Here is a 25,387-nt window from a genome sequence, read left to right as displayed (position 1 = left end):
TTACGTCAAATGCTGGTCGATCTGCCCTTACTAAGTGTGAAACTTAATTGAGAAACAGAAATGGACTTTGATTCTAGGTCACAAAAATTATATCCAGTAGACTCATCGGGAGACTGCAAAGAATTTGTGCAACTCTCTAGATTTAATACAGATTCCCTGAATGTCTCCTTGATGTTAATCCAAAACTGACTTTCAGAGAAAAACATATTCCCCCCAAATTAACATCTTCGTCACCTACTGGAAGCACTCAAGGTAAACGTTATGCTGAGGCATAAAAAATAACTTTGAAAACACCTTCAAGTGCACAGAGCAAGCGATACTCCAGTAAAACCTTTCAAGTGTTCCATGGAAAGAAAGTATCAAGTGACTTCTCGTAAACCACGACCTAGCCTTCACATGTTCTTCATATTGAAAAGCGTTCTGAAAAACAAACCACGCAAGCCAGTTCAGCAGGGAATTCCCTCTTACCTTTCAAAATCAGACCCCAAGTTCAACTCTGTAGCCTACTCCCTTTTCTGTAACGTATCTTACATGGATTGCTGTGAAAAATGAAGAAATATTCTGGAAACGTTTGCAGATAACTAGGTTAAATTCCCCAAATAAGGAGCTTTTGTTGGTTTCGGGGGGTGGGGTTTTGTTTTCGTTTTTTAAACTAAATGCTGCCTCTGGGAATTCTGACATTCACAATTCTACACACAAAAAAGCAGTTCTTGAATGCATATGTTTGAGAAGGTGGATCCCACATGTATTAACAGGGATATCACAGCAGAGCAAAAACATAAATGTAGCCTACATTTCAAAAAAGCCTTTTTTAAAAACAACGATAAAAAAAATGTTAACTAGAGGTTATAGGCGTATAGCAGGAACAACAAACTATAAACTGTGAATGAATCCTGCCGGAAGATTAAAGTATGACTACAGAGAGAGAAATTCTCATATGCGTCTATGCATCCATTTCCATAACCCTTGGAGCAGCTGTCACACAAAAGTCACTGCTAGTGAGCAAAATAAACCACTTCAGCTACGATATTTAGTCATACATCATCTTTGAAATTTGGTGAGGCAAGTAATAACGTCCTGTTCACAAAAACGCACTCCACGCATGACAGGGCAGATCTTTGCAGAACGGTGCAAGAACACGTGGGACTCCCATGAACCCACTCCCTCAGAACTGCTGGTAGAGACTGCTGGTGACATGAGGAGATGGCAGTCTCTGCCAGGGAAGGTTATTACATTCCTTTGTAATCAGGAGTAATGCTGGCCAGAAAGTATTAGCATATGGGTCATCAAAGGTTGTCTTTGGAGGAGCTTAGCATTTCAGCTCCATCAAGCCAAAGCTAGCCAAGACAGCATTTTCAAGCCGCTATCTTTCACTCCAGAAATGCCTCTCCTCTTCTACAATTAGACTACTGCTGCTACAAGTATTGGAGCAAATTAATTATTTCTTTGTTTATTTATATTAGTAAACAGCTATCAATTACTTAAGCACATTTAAATTTAAATAACACCACTTCAACAATCCTTCCTCCCTTCTGTATGTTCTGCACAAAAAATCTGGACTTAACTCTCTCACATTTTGTCATAGATTAGTTGGTTTTAGGTGACATGAAAACAGATGACTTTATCCTCAAAGTGACACAGTGCTAAATTTCAGACTATCGAGCTTCTTTTGATCCTTTCAAATGATAGGACTAGAAAACAGAACTGTTAAGCGCTTCACCTGTCAAAAAAAAAATAGCTAGACTTGTATTTCATTTTAATGTAGTCTGGCTGGTACCTCAATATAATACATGTGTAAATCCCCGAGAAATTCAGGTCAGGCTAGAAGAAGCACTACAAGTTAGCATCTAATACAAGCAATGCTATAAAGTCACATTTAGAAAAACAACCAAGGTTTCCTTCAGTGGTGGTGTTCACTAGCTGTAGCTATGATTATTATGGCAAGAAAAGCAGCAACATCTGATGGTACATTCAACAAGGCAACCTGCCGCAATAGCTGGTTTCCAGAGAGATAAAAGCGCTCCTATGGTGAAAACAGACAATACGGCTTCAGAGGAAGGACTTGCATTCTTTTGTCTTTTGACTAGTATTAAAAAAAAAAAAAAATTGTAAAATTAAGTAACAAATCCAGCAGCTTTATTACCAACGGCAATGGAAAAGCAGCTGGGGCAGTTTCCTCAGCTGAAGCAGTACAACGCATATCACTGTCATGCCTGCATCCTACAAAAACCGGCTGTAAAACAGTGTTCTCTTCCTCCCCAAACTCTGTAGTGCTGCCATTTAAACCAGTCATTTACCAGAATGTACAGCCCACAGTATTAATTTTGGAAATCACTGACCTGTCACAGAAATGTCCCATTCGTTTAGGTTTGGGGTTTGGTTTTTTTTATTATTATTATTATTTTTACACCCACATCACTAAGATTGACTCAAAATTAATCTTACCTTCTGAGCATGCTGAAGGTAGAAGAAGAAACACCCAGCTGTCAAGATAATATAGAAGTCTATAATGGGAAATGATCCCAGAAATGCCACCATGACATATATTTTCAAAGAACACATACTTGGTGTTATATTCTGCTCTCAAAACAAAATTTCCATTAAAGGTATCATACACTAAAAAGAGAGTTTATCTCCAAATATGAGGTGTACTTTAGATAGCAGGCTAGAAGATGCACAGTCCCACCCTAAAGACACACTTATAAAGCCTATTCAGAAAGTAATCTTGCCACATTTATTGCCTTCCCAGGGCAGGACTTTTCAAAGCAGTGAACTATTTATAAATTCCTGAATGCCAAAAGAAAAACACTGTGAACATCAGATAGTCTGTAAATAACAGTCTGGCCAAGTGGCGAGACACAAAGGAAGACGGATCAATAATCCTATTGGCAGACCTTCCAAACCTCCTTACAGAGCGGAAAAAAGATGGGACTCGCTTTGTTTCCTATCACTAAATGCTTCACTCACCATCAATTTGAAGTGCAGACACCAAGAACCAATTTAGCTTGCATAATCATCACCAAATGATTAATTTTTTTTTTTTAATCGAAACTTCTGTATTATCCCTTACTACCGTATAAACAGAAAACATGTTGATTAAACTATCTAAAAAAATATAACCTGGGAAAAGATAACATAAAACCTCTTTGTCACTTGCTTGTAACGGTAACCAAGCATTTTTACGTCTACTAGAGCATGGGAATCCTGCCTCAGTCAAACAACAGGAACGACACTTGTGGAACCTTGTGTTCTGAAGCCTACAATGAAACCTATTTTTCCTCTTATGGGCTCCTACCTCGGGGTAAAAGCTCACTGACACCACTGTACTACAAATGTCTGGAAAATCAGTAATTTGAAAGAAAATTACCAAAAATCATTGTAGAATGTAAAAAGGCCAAATATATTCTATTGCTCCAAACATAAGTAGCATCAAGTAGCATCTTTGCTTGTAGTTAACTGTTTTTAAAGAGGTCACTGATTTTTCCTGCATATCCCAAGCTCCCAAGCTTTAACGATATTAATTGAAGGTATTTCCTGCGTAACAGAAGAGGAATTCACGGCAGGCAAAATATTTCCTTTTCTTCTCGATGGATGTATAATCTGCAGCAATGATCTCTAATCATTAAAAGCTAAATAAGTTTTAAATTTGTATGGTATTTTATTTAATTAAACAGCTTTTCTACTACCTAGATATAAATATCACACATCAAGCAGTAATCAAGGAGTAAGCACCCTATATGACTGCTGAAGGAAGAGTCATTAAAATACTTTTAAAATCTTTCAATAAATATAGGCTGAGTACAACTTTTACAGTAAATAATTTCTTTGATTTTCCAGAAGAACACAGTTGCATAGAATTAAAATAAAACAAAGGAGCTTTATTGTAACAATCAAACTTCTAATAAGTTATTGCTAGAAATACCAGTAAAATAAATTGTGTTTATTTTAAATTACTGACATGGAATGTATACTAAGTACTTTCCATTTAAATTCAAATACCTCACTGGACATTTGGAAAAGGCTTTCTTAAAATTTTATGATTGACATTTTCTGATAGACAAATATTACCTAAAGCAAACAGAAAAGGAAATGGTACTGTAAAATTAGATAGAAAGGAAGTAAATCAAAAAGTGTTTTGCTCAAACAGCTGTTACCAAATGCTTGTGGAAATACACACACTGAAGAATGATATTAATAGTAGCTGCAGATGGTTTTTAAATCCATCCATCCATTACAGTTAAATGAGCTATGCAGAAGTGACGATATGAACAGACAACAAAAAGACACTGACAGTCACAGAACCCTACGTGAAACAGCAGAAGATCCTCAGAGCCCAAAGCTCCGCTCTGATGGAAGCGAAGGAACCGCAGCTCCCTGGCATGAGCCTGAGTATTTGACCATCATTTCTTGGCATGAGCGCCTGCCTCAGTGTCCAATGAGTTCAACTGTATTTCAGCGGAGTAAAATACTTTATGAATTTGTCTGGTACTGAAAACTTGTGTAACTTCCAGTTCATAACCCGATCTTCACAACTTATAAATTAAGCATTATGAGAAATGGTGTAGCTGCAAATTTCCATCGTTACTGTCTGTGGAACTACTTGTTATTTTATGTTATTATGCTTAACGCAATGTACATAGCATAACATAACATTTATGCTGTAAATTAATCTGATGTCCAAAGTGAATTGGAATGATTCATTTTTCCCAGGTAAAAAACATCCTCAAGTTTGGTTTGGGGTTTGTTTGTTTTAGTTCTTTGGATTTTTGTTGGGGGTTTTTTTTGTTGTTGTTGTTTTATTTTGTGGTTTGTTTTTTTTTTTACAAATGAGTAAGAAAATCCAAATAATCTCAGACTAAAATTTACAGAAAAATAAGCTTCAGCGGACATGCAGGTATTCTCACAAACCATTCCTGTGTTGACGTTTGGGGAAAGAAACATAGCTGAATATTCCATTTGCAATCCTAGAAACATATCCATATAAGCATAATTCTCTTCAGAACTTGACGACAGCAGGTCTGCTAAGAAGGCAAAGTTTACGATATATTACAAGCCAAAGAATCAGAAAGTATTATCGGAAAGAACTTATAACAGAATAAAAAACCTTCAACTGAAATAACTTTTGCAATATTGCTTTTAAAAAGATGAAATTAAATATATATTTTATTTTGGTCAGGCAGCTGTGGATAAAGAAAGAGATGTACCACAGTTTTTGATGGGGATACGAAGACTGGTAAGTGAATTACCTGTCAGATTTCGACTGTAAATGTCAGAAGAAAGGCAAGCCATGAAAACTGGGACACGAATCGTATATCCTTCATTCTAGTTCTGGCTGCCAGAAGCTCATTGTAAGATTTTGGGCAACTCAGGAAACATCCATGTCTCATATTCCACACCTGCATTTGGGCTGGCTGAGAAGTGTTACTTGGCTAGTGAATTTCCCCATCGTTATGAGAAGTACGTGAAAACGCCTGCTGGACTATCAGATAATTTTGCCAGATGAGAAGCTGATGTAAACTAAATGAGACAGCAGCATGCTGAGTACCTGCAGTCCCTACCGCTACGGTGCCTTCCCAGGAAAGGGGCTGAATAAACAGTTCATAAGCAAACAACCTAAAATGTACGTAAGTTTGGAAGTGATTTCACTGTAATCATCGGGGTATTAGAAATGTCAAGACAGTCATAAATTCCCAGTAATTAACCATCAAGACAGGCCTCATTTAAATGCAGTTATTAAATGTTGGGAAAAATTAATTAGGCTCAAATGCCAAATATTAAAACTTAAATCTCTAAGTGACAAACAGAAGCTCGTGTTTCAACCTGTAAGCTTTTCAATAAGAGACAGAATTCAGTCTTTGAGGTTTCAAATCCTGAAAAGCATGGCTATATCGCGCTTTCCTTAAATTTACGTTGCAAAAATGAAAAAGAAAAAAAAAAAAACCAAAACCAAAAACCACAAACATCCAAGGTCCTAAGAAATTAAGAAAAAATTCAGTAAGTTGAAGAGAATTCTCTAGGCTCTGGTCCCCATGATCATGATCATTAAATGTGCCATCAGTCAGCATAAACCTCTATGACTTGCAAGTTAAATGCTGTTTCAAACAAGTTTCTTTCACAGACAATTTCTCTTTATTACTATGGTCAACTCTGCTAAGAAACATTATTGCTAAAAAGCATGCATATTCCTCCCAGCAACGTGCAGCAATCTACAGCAAACACGAACTTGCTGTGACCAAACAACTCACTGTTTTTGAAAAGCAGTAACTGAAAACTAATTTATTAAAGAACAGATTTCCAGATTTAGAAAACTCCCACTTCAAACTTATCCAGTTTTTAAATTATTTTTTCAGGTTTCCTCTTTCTTTCACCGTGAACCTTTTTTTTTTTTTTTAATTTTAGCTAGGAATTGGCAGCGCAAGGATAGGCTGCTGCACAGACCAATATAATGGCTTCTTGTTTAAATAATCTAGTAAGTGTAATGATCTTAAGTAATACTTTCCTGGTTACGGAAACATTGTGCATTCTCTTACAAGCATTTGCTTAACTTGGTAAGAAAGCAGAGTTAGACAACCCATGATGTATAAATTTACTGAGTCAGAGACATGTTTAGAACTGCTGGCCAGAGCTTTGATCCCTTAAGGGGGAAAAATAAATACATAAATAAAAAGCAAGTTTCAGGCTCATCACTATTCTCTTCCTAGTACCAGAAGGTTTTAAGTAAATTTGCTCAGGCAATCATCTACTAAGCAGCTGGATAACACTTAATTAGATCATATTATTATCTGTTCTTTAGGTTATGCATATCAGTAAATTAAGGAGTCAAACCTCAAATTGGTAAAAGTCAGCAACTCCTTTCCATTTCCCTTACTGTGCTACCGTGAGAGGACAAGATACTGGTCTGAGTTCATTGCTTCCCCTCAAGGTACTTCTTGGCCTGAGTTCTTTAATCTAAACTGAAACAGGTAAGCAGCACCTCGCAAAGATTTGACCTGAACTTTTTTTCTAATCTCCATCTATCCAGAAGTTCACTCATGCGATGACTAATGATCTGAGTTAGACTTTTCCAGCACCAAGAAAGAGTGTCTAACCAAAGTTGTCAGGAGTTTAATAAGCATCACAGTTTAATTGGCCCATTTATTTTTACTTATAGCTCCACGTGAGGCCAAGACATGCAATTTAGAAATAAATACAAAAATCTACCTTCTACTGTATGATTCATCATTGCTCTGTATGCTACCTAGTAACAATATTTTCAAAGGTAAAATCTCAAGTTAAGCACATTTACCAGAAAACAGAACCATCGAATCATAGAATGGTTCGGGCTGGAAGGGACCTTAAAGATCATCTAGTTCCAACCCCCTGCCATGGGCAGGGACACCTCCCACTAGACCAGGCTGCTCAAAGCCCCATCCAGCCTGGCCTTGAACACCTCCAGGGATGATGAACATTGTTCCGAACCTTTATACTACTAGTAGTTTAAGTATATCCAATACTATAAGCAGGAAAGAAGAAACGCATCTTGGTATTATTGACAGAAGGTATTCCGTTGCCTTTGGTAAAGTAGTATGTTTATAAGACCAAAACAGCAAAACAAAGCTGAATTGGCAGAGAATAAAAAATACAGTGCACAAAAAGTAAAAGGATGTGTACTGTGGGGAAAGGATCACAGAACGGAGACAGAAAAAAGGAATAATGAAGAGAATGATGCCAGAAAGAAAAATAGTATTGGAAGAAAATGACAGAAGAAGATGAAAAAATTGTTTAAAGGATTTATGTTCGTTCATAATACCACACATTTTTCTGGATACCATTTAAGCTAGTTTTCAAATTCAGGTTATATTACATAGGCTGGAAATACAGAACTAGACATCTCCTCAGCACAGCTTCTTTCAGTCTCCTTCACTTATCTTCCTTCTCTTAATGAAAGTCAAATGAATTCTTGGATGGACAAGAGAGAAAACACCAAAAGGCCAAGATGCAGCTTCATGGTAACTACTTAATACCGTGTTTCTGTGTTTTCTTTCAAACCATAATATTAATTTAATACTAAGTTTCTTTCACAAAAATGGGCCATTTAGCATATTAACTGCAAAGCACCTACTAAATAATGAGAAAAATGCTATTGTGAGTTAGTGTGTATTTACAGGACAGTGCGAAGTTATGACCATTTACATCTCAGAATCCAGTCTACAGTTTCTGTAAGGAACAAGAAAAAAAAAGTGCTGAGGGCATTTGACAAAAATCCAGGATATGTTTCAAATCCTCACACCACATTCTGCGGATACGTTCAACTATATCCCATTGTAAACCTGAAAATCTGATAGGCTGGTGTTCTCTATAAAGCCAGAATAAATCCTTTAATATGGATCCTTCCTGCCCTTCCTTCGCCCACAAATAATTGCTTTCTTTAACGCTCTCTTCAACAAGAACAAACAGAGACTCAGCTCGAGCTGAAATGGAAGCCAAATATGACTAGGCTTGAATCTATTTTTTTTTTTTTCCGGCTCATCCAGAGTTCCTGTGGTAGAGCCCATTAGGAGTGCATGAAAGCAGATAGCTCAAAGCCCACATAGTTATTCCTGGATTTAAATACAGATTGGAAATGAATGTCCTGTGGATAAATGCCTGTGAAAAACCCAGAGGAGAATAAGTGCTTGGGAGATTAAGAGATTTACTGTAACCTCTGTGAAAGCTGAACGTTTAAAGGGCAGGAATTCTTCATTTTTCAATCAGCAAATTTAAAGGGGCAGAGCACCTAATTAAAAGCCCTCTTTATGTGTGTGCACCTGTGCATACATATACTTATTTTTATAAATCAGCAGATGTATATTACTTATAGATTATGCAACTATTCTGGTCAGCAAAATTAATATGTGTTAGATGTTCTTTTTATTATTTTTTTTTCAAATGGCACTTTGGCTAGTTCATAGAATCATTTAGGTTGGAGAAGACCTTTAAGATCATGGAGTCCAACCATCCTCTGTAGTGCTCAAGATCCCTTACCGAACTGAGGGCAAATAGCTCCTACTTTACCCTCAGTGAAAAGAAACTTCATATAAAATTTGATTTTGTAACTCTCCTCTTTTTTCTGCTTGCACCATCATCTTTACTACTTATTACTCATGGAAAATGTAAATCTAGACATGCTGAGGAACTGCTATGCCAGGTTTTACTTACTTACTGTCTTCCTGCCCAATTCTTCCCTTTAAATCAGGAAGACTGCAAGAACACAGAAGAATTCATGCGTACAAACAGTAAACATCTATTTCACACCAAAGGCCAAATATAACAGCCACGTGCCTGAAGATCTTGCTCTCCAAATCATCCCACGCCACGTACGGACAACAGCATATACTGAGTCCATCCCTTGCGCGACTAATCCTCCTGTTTCTTTGCTTTGCTGTTTCTGAAATTAGGAACAATTCAGGAAACTGTAGTACAAAAGCAAATCTTTGAAGTGGAAACGTGACTGCAGATTTTTGCACATTTATCTAATTTACCTGAGTGCTATGTATCAGAAAGGGTATCTAGAGGCTCTCACCATTCTCTATGACCAGTCACCGGTTTGCCTATCCTTCATCCGTCCCTGTCCTACATTGCTCCCTTCCAAATTGTAGCCAAGGGCAATATTCTCATAAATATCTTTGATACAGCAAATCCCTAAGGATTCTACCAGTGGGATTCACGTAAAAAATAAACACAATCACATTCTTACACATCTGATCTCACCTCCCAAAGGCATTTAAAAAATCACGGATCAACCCCCCGAGCATTTATTCAGGACAAACCCTTCCTGAGCTTGGCAGTAGCGGCTTCAGACACCAATGAATTGCCACATAAATGAAATATCCACCAGGTTTTGTTTCTTTTCTAATTGTAAAAAAACAAGGGTGGGAATATTACATCTTATACATTAACAACTGTTGAACAATAAACATTTTTTTGTTTTGGTCTTCACAAAGAATTAAAAAAAAAGAAGCTGTAAACTTCTGAGCAATTCTGTGAATATCACGAAAACATGGCTGCCAATATTTTCAGTATTAATAGGGGGAGTTAGAAATGAAGCTGAAAGGGACCTTCTGAAGGAATTATTTCTTTGCAATTTAATTTGTTAGAAAACGTTGTCTGCATGGCAAGTATCACCATAAAGAAAAGGAGGAAAAATGGCTGCATACTACAAGTAATAAGTATGGGTTTTATTCCTTCATAATATTGTTTTTGTACACGCTTAAGTTAACAATGTTGCTGTTTGTTTATGGAAGAACAGAGTTGGAATATAAAGAGGTTATGTAATTTCACTAGCAGCATGTGCTGCATACAGGCAAAAAGGAAGGTTTGCTACACTTCTTCCTTCCAGGGCAACTATTTAATAATTGGGTTTAAAACAGTAAGATGCTTTAGGCACATGAGTTAAAATCCCCAAAAGATATCAAGAGCATTTCACAGTTCAATTAGCATTTTGGAAGATTAAAACAAACAAAAAAAAAAACACCACAAAAGAAAAAAAAAAAAACCACCACCAAGAACCAGCCTGGTTTTTACTAATGCCACAGAAAGATTCTCCTAAATAAAGCCTTAATATTCTCATACTGTGCGCTTAGCAGTATTGCTAAAATACAGACACTTTTGTGGTAAAGATAGCAAGAGCATAAGGAACTCCACGTAACAGTGTTCAGAAAAGGAGGGAGAGAAAGCCAAGGCCATTCCCATGAAGCATTAAATTAACTTCCACAAAATGAAACAAATAATTCTTTTCCTCAGTTCTTCCCCGCCCCCCGCACTCCAGATAACACCTTCAGCACTCCCAAAGTGAATTTAGAGGGGAAAAAAAAAACAAACCCAACCACAAACAACAAACCCTCATTTTTATTTTTGATGCTACCAATATTTTGTGCTATTTATAGTATTACTCTAGAGTCTTCACATGCCTTGTGCCTTACACAGGGATAAGGGTAACAGAATCCGCATCCTGAAGACTGCCAACATAGCACATATAATATTACCATATGGTATTAAATAATTCCACAGGTATCATGATCTAATTAAACTAGCAATAGTAGACCAACTGATGAAACTGCAACATGACAAATATGCTATGGGTCTTTTTATGCTCCAAGAGAGTTTCCTCCTAGAAGAGTCCAAAGAGTTACGTATGGTTTATATTTCTATGAGAAATGTTCCAAGGACCACCCAACTTCATATGCAAGGAAACCTGGATTCCTCAGATTAAATGTGTTATTCGTACCTCTGTTCTTTAGCATTCAGGTACGTTATCTAAATTGGGATAAATTCTTCTTGTCATGAGCCAGGCAGAAAGGGGTTTTTTGCATTGTATCTTCTTGCAAGTATTTATATGGGGTTAAAAATGCAATACAGAAGTGGATTTTCTCGAAACGTAGTTCCAGTTATTAAGAACTTTATCTTTGTTTTTAAGTTGTGTAGCATGGAAACATTATTTTTCAACTCTGGATTAAAAACAAGGCAGAAAAACAAAATATCATGTAGATTCAAACAGTTGAGAAATGCCACGGTTTAGCTTTGAACTCTTTTCCTTGCTCAAAATCAAACAGTTATCAGACAAGCATTTCACTTCAGTTTTCCTCAGGTAATGACTATGAATTCTTTTCCTATGGTTCCTTGAAGAAGGAGGAGGAGGAAGAAATGAGAGGTAGTAGGGCTGGGGAGAGTATTGGTTTTTTGCATATGTCTTTCACTTTGTCAGCTTGCAATGAAAAAAACATTCTGACTTCTGCTGGGTAATTTACACCAACCTGCTGGCGCCTGGCAGAGGGAGCCCACCATCTGAGTAGGAAATAACACGCACCAGGCATTCAAGTGAACGTGAAATATAAAGTCTATGAAAATTTATGGTAATTTCCTTAATGACTTCAAGATGGTCAGGAAGCAAAAAATATTTTATGTTTTGTCAGGTTTTCAATCTGACATAAAAGACAAACAGTTCTCTCCCCTATCCCCATAGTCTTCCCCACAGTTGTTCGTTTACTCATTCTAGTAATTTCCTGCATTTCTATTTATCTCTGCAAGTTAATCCCATCCTATAAAAAATGAATTTTCATGCCTGATTTTCCCACCAAATCATGAAAAAGTACCGACCTAGCCCCATCTGAATCCTACTATTCCTTCCTTAGTCAGTCTCTTCATGCCACAGCACTGATCCCCTTTTATCCCGCATAAAAGTTTGTTCAGGGGTTCATGCCGCAGGGGGTTGTGAAGGACATTTTACTACAAAAGAGCAAGCTTCTCCATGGGAACCAAGGCCTTCTAAAGTTTTCCATGAGATTAACCACTATGAGTCTAACCTCACATATTGTTACAGTAAAATGGTCTAGTAGGAAGCTGCTGTTGGCCTGATTACTGCCCTTGGTATGGGTAATATCCTGCCTTTCCCGTAGGGCTTCTTTGGGTCACAGTGGGTGAGTTTTCGACCTTACACAATGTCGAGAGAAAAGGAGCCTTAGGCACCTCACTTTGTACACAAAATAAACAAATAGAGCACATTTCAAAATTCATGCTGTGCTTTGTGTACATATTCCTGTCTTCTTTGGTCTCGAGAACATTGTGAAATGCTTTATTACCAAAGGAATATAAAGAACGAAGCAGATATCATTTGATTTCCCCCACCCCCCCTTCAGACACTGCACTATAAACTCGCCACTCTTGCCGTTTTGTGGTTGCACATGCTGCCTCTGCCACCACATTTTAATGGCATCTCATCTATAGCAGGTGAACTGCGGAGCCTGGAGAGCTCTGTCAGAACAGATTAACCAGAAATCCTTTGGGTATCCGCAAACAGTAAGTCATGGTGACAACTCTCTCTCCGGGTAACTTTGGGGATCAGCTAAGCATGATTACTGAAGCTTTCTATGATGACACTTAATAAAATATCCACAGTTAGTTGCCAAAAGAAGAAAGTAATATTATGAAGATCATTCTCTAAAGAAATTTAAAAAGTGGCTATAGGAAGGGATGCATGCGTTTACCGAAATATACCAGGGGTGTCATAATAGCACTGAACAGCAACCATACCACTTCAAATCAATGGTGAAAAAAAACATTCTTACATAAAGATATGATGTTTTAGTAATCCTATCAACAATTAACATACTCCTAGAGATATGTCAGAAGTAATCACGCCTATTCTTGTTAAGTATTGGATTATATCAGTCATAAAATAATATGAATACTAAAGTGCAAGAGGCTTTCTTGACTGTATTGAATAGAAAAATACAAAGACTTAAGAAGGGAAAAATCCTTATGTCATACTGCGTAAAAGCAGCTTCTCTGGACTATAACATTTGCAGGATCAGTGAATAAAACTGAATTAGAAGAAATGCAACTCAGATTTCCAGAGCCATTAAGGATTGGGAAGCTTTATTCCTACTGATGTTCACTTGAAAACATCATCAGCGTGACTTCTGGTTTGACAAAATAAACACATACTGCTCGGAAAAATTCCTTTCAAAAAGAAGTTATTGCAGTTCTTCAGCAAAAAGACATCCACTACAATTTTCAAAGATTAAAAAGTAACTAGCTGCTGACTACCATACAGGGTTGACTCTGAGCAAATGGGAAGACGGTGCACAAATGTGCTCCCCATAAAGCACAGCACTGGAATTTTCTTCCAAACTAGCCCAAGAGGTAACATATCTCTATGCAGACTAAGAATAAAGCGTGCCATGATTTTTGTGTGTGTGTGTATGAATATATAATCACTATACTCAGAAGCACACATATTCAAATTTAACCTGACCCTCCAGCACTCTATTAACACGGTCAATAGATTTTGTAGGATGTCTGTGTGTGATATCAAAGGAATCACAAAAGTAGCAAATTATTTCCCCCACAACAGATTTACAGGTAAGTAACAGATTAAAGTAACCTACGGTCCAAATTTCTAGCCTGTACCAAAAAACATGAAGTAATTTGTAACTATTGACAGATACATCCAATCTCACAGAGATAAAATTAAGAGAGTCAATCTGTTGAAATAAACTTATTTCATTATTCTTTCTTTAGCTATAGCATTTTTTATTTCCACAGTCTTTTAACTTGGAGTCTTCATAAGACCAGAGAGGCTTGCCACTCCTCTTGAAACAATTTATTTCACAGTAGTAAGTCTTTAAATGCCAACGCTGCAATTCTGAATGATATATATTTTTCAAAGCTTGGCAGTTCCAGGATCTTTTCTTTGGCTTTCTCAAGCATATTTCATCTGTTTGTGACAAAGGTCACTGACATCAAAAGTCAGTGATAAAATCAAATAAAACACAGTGAATTATTACAGCAAGGTTTTTTTCTTAAACATTTCGGGATTTTAAAACATTGGGAATACTCTGTTACTGATATATAGTACTTTTGATACTAGTTTACAATGACAATTCTAATTACAGAACTGAATTTTCCCCTCAACATACAAAAATTTACTCTTTAATTAGTCATAATTTAATTTCATGACGAGACGTGATCTGTGAGAAAAAAAACACTACACACAAAAAACCAGCAAAAATTCAATATAAACTATTGGATCATTTTTTAAATGAGCTGTTTGATCGCTCCAGTGTTTACACGGCAGAGTCTACTGTTGACATCTTCAACGGTTTATGTTAAAAGTTCATGTATTTTAAGAAGAAAAATAATTTGAATGGCTACTAATACTGGCCTGCATGAGGACCAAGTCTGTCTTAATACACCATTGAACAACATGGTATCTGTTGTTACCTAGTACTGCATCCCATAGCATTTGTTCTTCCCTCTATCACCACTAACGACACCAAAAAGGTCTAAAAACAAGATCCACGTACACTAGTAGTGTTGTTCCTAGATTTCCTCTTTTAGAGGACAAAATTTTTATTTTGATAATCTTTACCTGGATAGATTGTAACATGCAGTTCTGACTATGCTACAGGCAATTTGATGAAAAAATAAAAATACTGAAAAAGGCTTTGACAGTTTGTTTTACATCTCAAAGCCTTTGTAAGAATACAGATTTTACTGTATTTGTTTTGTGTCTGTCAAATAACACCAGCAACTTGACACTGAGTGGAGTTTTCTTGGCATTTTTTCCTTTTTAAACACATAGCTATGAAGAAAAAAATCCAAGCCTTTTGCTGTATATATCTTGCTTCTGATGTAAATTAAGCAAGTAGGCCCCTGAATCTTTAAAACTGAAGTTTTTCCCAGTGTATTTTCTACAGCACCTTAGAATAATTCAGGTGGAAAGGGATCTCTGGAATTCACTTTGCCCAACCTCCTACTCCTAACAGAACTAGCTTCAAAGTTAGATCAGGTTGAGTTCTTAAAATCTCCAGAGAACAATTCCCACAGCCTCTCTAAGCAACTTATTACAGTGCTTACCCATTTTATAGTGAAGCTCTGAATGCTTTTTTCCTTATGTCTCATCAGAATTTCCCTTGCTGCAACTTGTGGCTACTCCCTCTTGCCCTTTCACTGTACAAATCCATCTTCTCTCTAAAATCCTTCCAGATAGTTGAAGATGGCAGCAGGATCGCCCATTAGCCCTTTCCAGCACACTTTTCCAGCACACATTTTCACAAGAAACACTCCTATAGGTTTGACCCTAATGCTCTATGGGTGTGGGGTCACTCCAAAAAGGCGAACTGCTTCTTTTAAAGACTTTTCATTTTTAATGCATCACATAGCAAAGTCACTTCAGAGTATCAGATATCACTACCGAGCTGAGGGACATCCCTGGTAGTATTTCAACTTGAACTTGGTTACATTTGTCTACAGTCCTTGTCTCAACTACCTTTGGTAAGAAGAATGCTGTCATTTTCTCAGTAGAGTTTTGCTACTTCTTCCAGGAAAAAAGAAACATTAAAGAAACTATTTTTACAACAACAAAAGGAAAAAAAGGCAGCACTGAAATTGGGAGTTTATTGAGAATGACCAGCTATGCATATGCATCCATCTGTGTTTTACTATACAAAAGTTTTATGACTCATAACGTGCCTGAATCAAAAGTGAGGAAAATGGAGCTAAGTGCAGTCAGAACTATGGCCATGTAATCATTGGTTTTCTTGATGATCAAAAAAAAAAAAAAAATGATATGGAAAAAAAACCAACCCCAAACTCAGACAACACCCTAGGAAAAACTCGGACGCATTGATCAAATAGTTAAAAATGAGCACCAAGAAAAAGACAAAATTCTACTGTCTTTCCCCCATGGAAAACACATCTATTCATAATGCAAGTTACCAAGGTTCAAACCTCTACTGAATTTGAGGACAGGAATGGAAACAGAAGGAGAAATTCTTAATCCACTTTTGAATAATACTGCTATTTCTATTGGGATGGAATGAGAATTACTCAAAGGTAGGAATGGGGTTCTCCTAGAAAAAAAGGGACAGATGAGTTAACTGTTCTCAAGAATAATTACAAATTGAACAGTTTCAATAGAAAAAAATTAATAATACTCCATTTCTGAATAATCTTTCACATTATATTCCATATAAGAAATTATATACCATCCCCATTAGGGAGGGCTTGCATTTAAAGACATATTACCTTGTCAGAAAGTCTCTAGAGAAGAATTTCAATTTTGATTTCAGAACAAAGAATTATTTTAGTAAGTAAGCTGCTTTGCTTACAATCTGTGTATCTTTCCAGCTCTCTAATTTCACATATATTGAAAGCCTGGGGGGGAAATCGTGATTATGTCTATGTATCTACAATGCTGTCTGCATGGGGACTCCAGCCAGGCTAACCTATAAGCATTAGTGCAAGACAGACAGACAGCATACAGATTAACTCGTTCCCACAGTAGCAGCGTGACCTGTAGATTAGAATTGGTGCTTCCTCGATAACATAAACTGAACTGGCATAAATTTGTGCTAACCTCAATTAAGTTCCCCAATAGAGTGAAGACCTTGCCTCCTTCTCTTGAAATCAACAGGAGTTTGTAATTAATTTCATTTAAGCTGGTCTTAAAACTCTGATCTTGAAATATATTTCACCCTACTGTGAAAAATGTCAGAGGATAAAAAAATTAACTAAAGATTTCAGTGACATGACTATCAGGAAGACAGTACATTTTGAATCAGAGGAATAAAAGGCTGTAAATAAGAAAAAGTCGGCATTACTGAAACATGTCACATTTGATGATATCTGCTTTATTTTTCTTCTATTCAGATGTAGGTCAAAAATTCTTCTTAAATTCTGCAATATCCTAAAAATTAAAAAAAATAATGCCACATAACAGACACAAAATTATCCTTTTAGAGCCTCATTGAGGAATATAGACCTATATTTGAAGTAAGAAAAATAACTGAATATGGGAAAAGCTAGCTCTGGGAAAATTAATACCAGGAAATGTTGATAAACTTAGTGCGTTGTCATGACTCACAGAAGATTTGTTGCCTACCAGATGCCAGTGCAGAAAAATACCCCATCATATTAAAAGACGACAAGTTACTGAGAAGGTCTGGAAGGAAGCCATGGTCATCATAATCTATATTGGACCTGGTGATATAAGCAGAACTGAATGGAGATCCTGCAAAACAGGTTTCAACAGTTTGATCACTGTACATGCAAGTAGAGATCGCAGGCCAGCGCTCTCAGAAATGAGACTGGTGCCACACTCAGGGAGAAGCAAAGAATGGCAGACCAACATCTCAGCACAGTTCAGAAACACCACAGATGGACAAAGATTGCTCCCAGAGGAACTGAGCCTTATACAGCTAATTTAGTATTAATTATCAGTATTCCTGCTACAGCACAAAACATTAAGACAACACTTACCTAAAACAGCATTAACTTTAAAACAGAGAAACAAACCAGTTCAGATAAATATGGTGTACGGCAGGGTCTCGCCTGAAGCCATACAGCAGGAAAAAGAGGAGAGGAAAAGGAAAAGAGGGGAGGAAGAGAGGGTACGTTGATGTTAAGCAGAGGGGCAAAGAGAGCAAGATGACAGTTAGCTTTCCCGCTTTTCGCAAGCGTATTTTAAGCACAGGTTTGAGGACTGAAAGGGCAGTTATTTTTCAACATAGAAGAAAAAGTCTTCTACACCTAGGGGTAACATAAACTCCTGAAGACATGAGGCCATAGACGCCTAAAAAGGACAAGTGAACTGGGAGAGAACAACGTTTGGAACGCACAGAGCAAGAACTGTGAGTATGGAAGAGGATTAAAAGTAGCAAGCAGGCACACGACGGGTGAAGATTTTCACCCTCTAACCTGCACATAATGGCACCTTTGTGTGCTGTTGAAGACACCTTTAAGTACCTCAGCCCCCACCGCCTTAGCAGAGCCATCAGAAACCCTACCCAGCTTTGTTAGGAGGCAGCACAGTAAGGACCCACTTCTGAACTTGTTTCAGCTGTCCAACACTGTCGTAGAATTTCTCACGGACAGACATCCATGTCCTATGGATGAAGAGAACTTGCTAAGAATCTTGCTTTGGAGATGGCACCCAAAAGGAGGGCGCTCTATACAGCTGGGGATATTAAAAGAGAACCTGAGCAGTCGTATATTCAGGCAGAAAACTAGAAGAAACCCAATTCTTTGTAATTTTTTCAACCTGCAGTTAGAGGCTTGTTTAGGCCCTGGGCAGATGTTCTTCGCGGTTAAAACCCTTCATATACCTTAAACAGTTTGATTCCTAATAAACTGTCACAGCAGGTTTTATTCAGTTGACACCTAAGATAGTAGAAAAGAAAGGAATGTCACAGTTGAGACTGAAACCATACTTCAACAAAGGACATAAGCACATTCTTAAGTGCACTTAATGAACAATAAGGAACTTCAAAAATACTTTAAGCGTATTTAGCCATAAATTTCTACTTATCACCCAGCTTCTGAAGAATTAATCATAATTAATAAATGCAGTTTTCTAGGCTCCTATAATTTTTATGATTTTTTCGTTCTGCCATGTTATTCAGTGGACCAGTTACCAGATAAACTACATGAAAAATTGTTTAACTACTACGAATTTCTCCTCCCCAAATACAAAAGAAAGTTTTGGGGATTGCTGAAAGGTATGTTACGTTTGTGCCTTCAAGGCATTATTGAAGTAATTCCAGGTGTACCCACTAAACTTTCTCCCCAGCCTCCCCACAACTTGTTACAATGCCAGGGTTTACCTATGATTGGTCTGTATTAAAATTTACTAATGTCCCTGTGTATTTATTTGTAATATCTAGCAACCACCTAACTATAGCAAGTCTACAATGGATATTTGCTCACAGGTAAAGAGTTTGTCCACAATTAACATCCATCCATCACTTTTTGTATACTCACAAAGCCAAGTGGATCCTACTGTGCTTATTAGGGGAATTATGAACATCATGCATGTGACTGGTGTGAGCTGGCTCTTTCTTAAGCTTAATTCATTCAATGATACACAAGCTACCTCATGATTAAACTTTGTGCTGAGCTATGATGTCATACATGGTGGGTATTACAGTCTTGAATATAGAAAAACATAAGTTCTGCAAACACAAGTAGCGCTTTAAAACATATCTTGCTTACAAAAGTCCTCTTAAAAGCAGACACTAGTTAACAGTTCACTAACTGGAACAGGAACACGATGAAACCAGACAAGTGCTTCGGAATAAGATGGAAGATTTACATCTGGGAGCAGTGGAAATGACAACACACTGCCCTCAGCCAGGCCTACTTGTCCAGAGATCTCCAGCTTTGACATTTGGGAGGTATTACAGAATACCCAGAAGGAACCTGCTGTGCATCTATGCACATCTATATACTGGCATCGATGACCCACAAACTAGAGGCTTAAAACCAGAAGATAACTCATACAGGATTTACTGTTAACTGGCCATGAGGCTCTGCATCAGGACATGAAATTAAAAAAAAAAAATAATAATAATTTTGCAGCCCCAAAACAGTAAAATAGTGGTTGTGGTGCAAGTTCTTCCTTCATCCTGAGACGAACCTGTTGCAGGTCACTGCTAGAGACATGACTTCCAAAGACATCTCAAGCTGATCTGAAAATACTTGTTTCCCAGGAAACTAATAGAAAATGCGCTCCTCCTCTGAAGGAGGATATACTTTGCCTGAAGATTTCCCCCACTCCTCAGCGCCTTATCCAATCCTCTTTCTCTGAAAGGAAGGCTAATGCAATGAAAAGAGCAGGTGACACCATTTCCTTAAAGCTGTAGCTTAGTAGTTTACCATCTCAAAATAAAATTCTGCCTGCCCCAGTTTCACGATCAAAAACATGACAGCAGAAGTGCAAAGCAAAGCAGTAGCACAGAACTAAAAAAGAACCAGCAACAGAAAAGCACAAGGAAGGAGACTCTGCAAGTGGTTTAGGTGAATCTTCTGGATTTCCTACCTGCGGGACTCTAAAAAGTTACGATTTAGATGAGAAAAAAGAAGTTGTAAAAGATCAAATATTTTCTCTGACCAGTGTGCAAAAGTTTACTGTGTAGATATTATACAATTGTCATCTCAAGAGCTGTTGTGGGAAACCACGTTCAACAACCAAATGCACTTGGAAAAAAAATGCATGAAACAAATTTTGCTCATATTTAGTGCATATTTCAGTATAACTGTAACAATCAAATTGTTATTCATTCTTAAGTAGTATCTAGGGCTCAATTAAGAGATTTGCTTTTTGCAATTACCAAGGGATTAAAAAAAAAAAGAAAAAAGGATATTTAATTCTGTTGTTTTCCCTTTCTTTTTTCCATGCACTCACTGTCCTTGGTTCATAGTACAATAAATTTTTACTAAGATGGAATTTCACTGAAAAAAAGTTGTAGGCAGGTTTAGTTTAAAAGAAAGTAAATGAAACATGCTTAACTGGATAGTCTTTTGCCTGGGTTATGAATTCAGCTAGATAAACTACTGCCAATTGCCTCACTGGCTCCTATGTTTCAAAAGAACAGTGCTTCAGAAAACAATTTTTAAACTGAAAGGAGTTCTATGAATTTTGTGTCATTTCTCTACTTGTTATCTAATGTATTGTCAAAAGTAGTGCAGAGGAAAGCAGTTTTAGCTTTTGTCCTAACCATGCCTCACTCACGATGATTCAGCAACTTACACAAAAGGAAGCACCGGGGAAATGCTGGTTTACATAAAACCTTAGTAACATACATTTGCATCCACAGTTAATTTTTCCATTCTGTTGGTAGAAATGTGAGTCTTGCTCCTGCTGGTCAGAATAAACAATTTCCCACAAGAGGTCATCTCTTCCCATAGCGTCCAGGTTGGTTTTGTGAGAAGTGGTACAATGTCAGCAGACCAGGCAGGAAATGCATTTTACCCTCTTTTAACATCAAAACTTACTTGAAATCTCCACTGACTTGCTTGTCACCTTGCTACGGCATGTATGAGAGCAGAAAGGCAAAAAAAGTCACCAGCAAGAATATATTATAGGGTGTAACAAGGAAAGGGTGAGAAGTCTTTTTAAGTGACATAAAAGGCAATTATTAGGAGGAAGAAACACGGAAAATTCTGTTACTCCCAAGCGCGTACAGTTCAGTAACAGAAGTGCTGATGTCCCACCATGTCCTGTTAAGTCATCACAAATCACTGTTCCAAGTAATGACACAAGAAACAACGGGATCACGTTGTTTTTGTGACTCTGCACTGTGTGCTGTTCCGAGGCTGCTCTGCCCCAGGAAGGAGCCGAGCGGGCGTCATAACACTGAAGCTGCCACGCTGACAGATGAGCAACCAGCAAAACTTTTTGAAGTAAATCCGGTTCCATTTGAGTTGTTCAAATTCAGTATAGATACCAATACGGCAGCAAAGAAATGCTGCTTTTAACCCCACAACACACGTCATTTATTAATTGCATATTTGCAGAGGTTAATAGGCTTTGCGCTTAATTAACTTACCTTACAAAATTATGTAGAGATATTCTAGTAACATGCTCTGTTATTTGTGTCCAGCAGAAAAAAAGCTACTTCACACAGATTGAAGACAATGACTACAGCGTGACAGCTTTAATTACACAGTCAGTTGCTAATACAGCTGAACCCTACCTCTGTTCAGCAGTCCATTGCAAATTATTTGGGAACAAGGCACGGGCTGTTGCTTCATATAAATCAACCCTCCATTTCTATTACCCCTCATGATATAAAACACACAAATCTGTCCTGCTTTGTGGGAATAATTCCAAAATGAAACAAAACAAGGAGAAGTAACATTTCCAATATTTTTCCCAACCTTTCGATGTACGTTAGTTCCAAGCAAGCACACAACTTTGCAAAGGCACGTACAACCCACAGTACATTCCATGAATCGCTGTATTTGAAAATGCGGTTTTCTTGTGCACAGTTCAAGTACTTCACTCATTCAACATGAGATATAATGAATAACTACTGATGATGAAGCCTTAGAAGACAATCTCATAAAGCAGAGACTTTACTTAGTTTTACTTTACAGCAGAACTTAGTCTCGAGAATGATGAGACCGTTAACCTGGACATTGAGCATAACAGCTGTCTTCTCTGACAATCAGACTCCTACACAAGAAATACCATTCTCATAAATAAAGCAGCATACTGACATACAATAAACAAACAGTACTATGCACGTTTAACAGTTACCTCAGTTACATCAGTGACCTTTAAAAAGCATCACTTGTGTGCACATGATAAACAGAAAGGGTCAAGTCATAATTTTTTTCGGTCATGGTCATACGTCAGTTGAGCTTGCTGGGGTCTCGTCAACAAAATAATAATTAGTCCGAAAGACATTACCCATATTTCAGATATACGAGTTTTGACAAAATCTATTATTGTGGAAGGTCTGTTACGCTCCGATTTCTACTTGACTTAGAAAAGGGATCTCAAACAGGGTCTCTGTTCAAAGTGAGGGGAGGGTGGTTACTCAAATATTCAGTTCTAACTTTTAGCAAGAAATACTTAATATTGGTCTCTATTTCACTTATAATGTTCATATTTCACTTATAACGTTCAGTTAAAAAAAAAAACCCTGAAGCCTCAAAGTTTGGCGACATGGGAAAAATCACTTCCTTATGCTCTTCCCTATGTTATTCTCCCAGTGGAGTGCTACTTTTGACGATACTCAAAAATCTGCCAGATTTGAAAAGCCTCACGTTTCAGGCATCCCCTCAAAATAACTGCACTTTGAAACAAAGCGCTATACAGTCAATCAGCTATTTTCTGACTACAAACGGATGCAGCTACACATGACATAAAAAGGAAGTAAGAGACATGCCTCTGTACTACTACTTTGATCCTCTCTAGAATATAAATGTTGAAGCACGATTGAAGCCTTCTGACACTAATTTCAGCATTGCTTAATTACTAATTCTTTCATTATCGTGGATTAAAGCAGAAAAGTGAACTGCAGAAAAACACTTTCTATCATTAGCAAAATTGTTGTGCTAGTAATAACGATAACACAATTTTGTCTTAACTGAAGATATCAATAACATTTCACTGTGTTTATTTGGAAAGAATACCTTTAGTTATAGAAAGAATAGATTTGTGGATAACCGTATTGCACTAATTTTGGTGGATAATCATATTGCATTTGTGGATAATCGTACTGCATCGATTAGGAAATCAATCTTTCGTTACACATTTTCACAGCTCCTATGAGTTTTAGTGGTATTCTTCCTAAGCCTGAACTATGAACAGTGCCAAACATTACAGTCCTACCACTTCAAGACAAAATGATTTGTGGTGTTCAGTATTATGGGGGGTTTTCGTTTGCTTTATTTTTTTGTTTGCTTTTTGTTTTAAGGAAATGAGCAACCCCTTGTACACAGCAAAGCACTCGCATCTAACACGCTTCAGCAACATACCCATATTATTCCCAATTCTTAAAGCCAAGACAAAGCACAGATTATTAAAAGACCTCTCATATCCTGGCTAAGAATTAGCGTTCTGCATGTCTTGCAGATAGGGCAGGAAGCAACTCACAGCACAAAATATTAAGCTATGTGTGTGGTCTGAAGAAAGAAAGTCTGGAAGTCTTAAGTACATCATATTAAGACCATCATTTCTGTGACACGGTGCATAGAAGCAGGTAGAACAATACAGTACTACTCTACATAGCACAGCAAAGTTGAGTACTACCTGTTATGAAACAGAGAAAATTATAACATAACATATAACATGCTTTTTTTCTTGTCAGAGACCATCATTTGCCTCTATTATCTGACCTGTTTTTCTACATAAAACCACAAACGTTTTTCTTTGAGGTGTACAATTCACTCTGGTGATAGGAAAACACACCACCTACTACAAAATGCTTTTCGCAAAGCTGTCAACGAAATCAACAAAAATCAAAATAACCTTTGTTCCATCTCTGTCCGACTTCAGTCATGATCTTTAAACAGACTTATGCTAGCTATGTGTTGAACACGGAATAAGCAAACCAAAGTTAAATGAGTTTGGGACCGTATTTGTTCTTTGTCATGTATTCGTTTCAATGTTTTTTGCAACTGCCTCACATTTATTAAAAGCAAACATACCCCTAACAAATATAACCTTTCTAGTAGACTCTGAAATACAGAATATCACTGATTATGCTGAAAACCATCAAAATGCAAATGGTATGAGAAAGAATTTGAATCAACATCATCACATAAACAAAATATAAAATGAAAACACATGTAACAAACAGACAGTGTACTTTTAGCGATTTGCCAGACGCTTATGCTAGGGATGACCCCAAGCACTCCAAAGTCACCGAGAACATTTGCCTTAACTTCAAAGGATTTGTTGGCTGAATAAAAAAAAATGCTTAGACTCATAAATATTGACATTACTGCACATTGCTGCTATTCTCAGGTCAAAACATGGCAAAAGGTAGAAATATTTTAATGCTTACCATTATCACTCTTGAGATTTCCATTGCTGAGCTGTTTTAACCTCTTCTGATGGGATTTGCCGTTGTAGTGGATCTGTGCCTGAGCAGCAGAGTTCAGCTGAATGTTACAAACATTACACAAAGTGAAATTGGTGTGTTTCTTTTCTCTTTCCTTCTTTTCTTCAGTGCCATCGGGTGCTAATTCTTTCTCACCTTCCCTGTCCGGGACAGATGTGAAATCTGAATTGTATGAGTGGTTATCAACCAGTAAAACAGGGCTCCAGGGCTTCTTCATATTTTCTGCAGGAAAAAGAAAAGAAAAAAAAAAAAAACACAACACACACCCATGACGGAAAATTGTTGAATAATACAAAATAATATATGCAAGCTTTCTACATCTGCAAACCAAAAAAGGGCAGGTTCTTTTAATTTTCCTATTTTAACACCACATTCCTGCTCACACGTTTTGCTTTCTGTTCATGTTTTTCAGTTCTGTTCTGTAACTTGAGTAACAGAGTCACAGCCACGCAGGTGCATGTCTTTAAATGTTCAGGGGTATTATTAAATCTCTCACTGGAACCAACCTGTCAGGG

The 25,387-nt window shown here is 37.2% G+C and overlaps 1 protein-coding gene across 2 annotated transcripts in view; it reads right to left on the bottom strand.

Annotated features, from left to right (window-relative positions):
- The window catches only part of ZNF385D (zinc finger protein 385D), a 443,449-nt gene that overhangs the window by 327,379 nt on the left and 90,683 nt on the right, over window positions 1-25,387 (bottom strand). For both annotated transcript variants that reach the window (XM_054189915.1, XM_054189916.1), the window contains exon 2: window positions 24,816-25,094. In XM_054189915.1, coding sequence (XP_054045890.1) covers window positions 24,816-25,094 — 279 coding nt within the window. The remainder of the gene's footprint in view (window positions 1-24,815; window positions 25,095-25,387) is intronic.

Source organism: Rissa tridactyla, chromosome 2 (assembly GCF_028500815.1).
Source record: "Rissa tridactyla isolate bRisTri1 chromosome 2, bRisTri1.patW.cur.20221130, whole genome shotgun sequence".
In the NCBI taxonomy this organism is placed as follows: Eukaryota; Metazoa; Chordata; class Aves; order Charadriiformes; family Laridae; genus Rissa; species Rissa tridactyla.
Note: the sequence above shows the minus strand (reverse complement) of the source record. Positions and strands in the feature narration are given on the sequence as shown.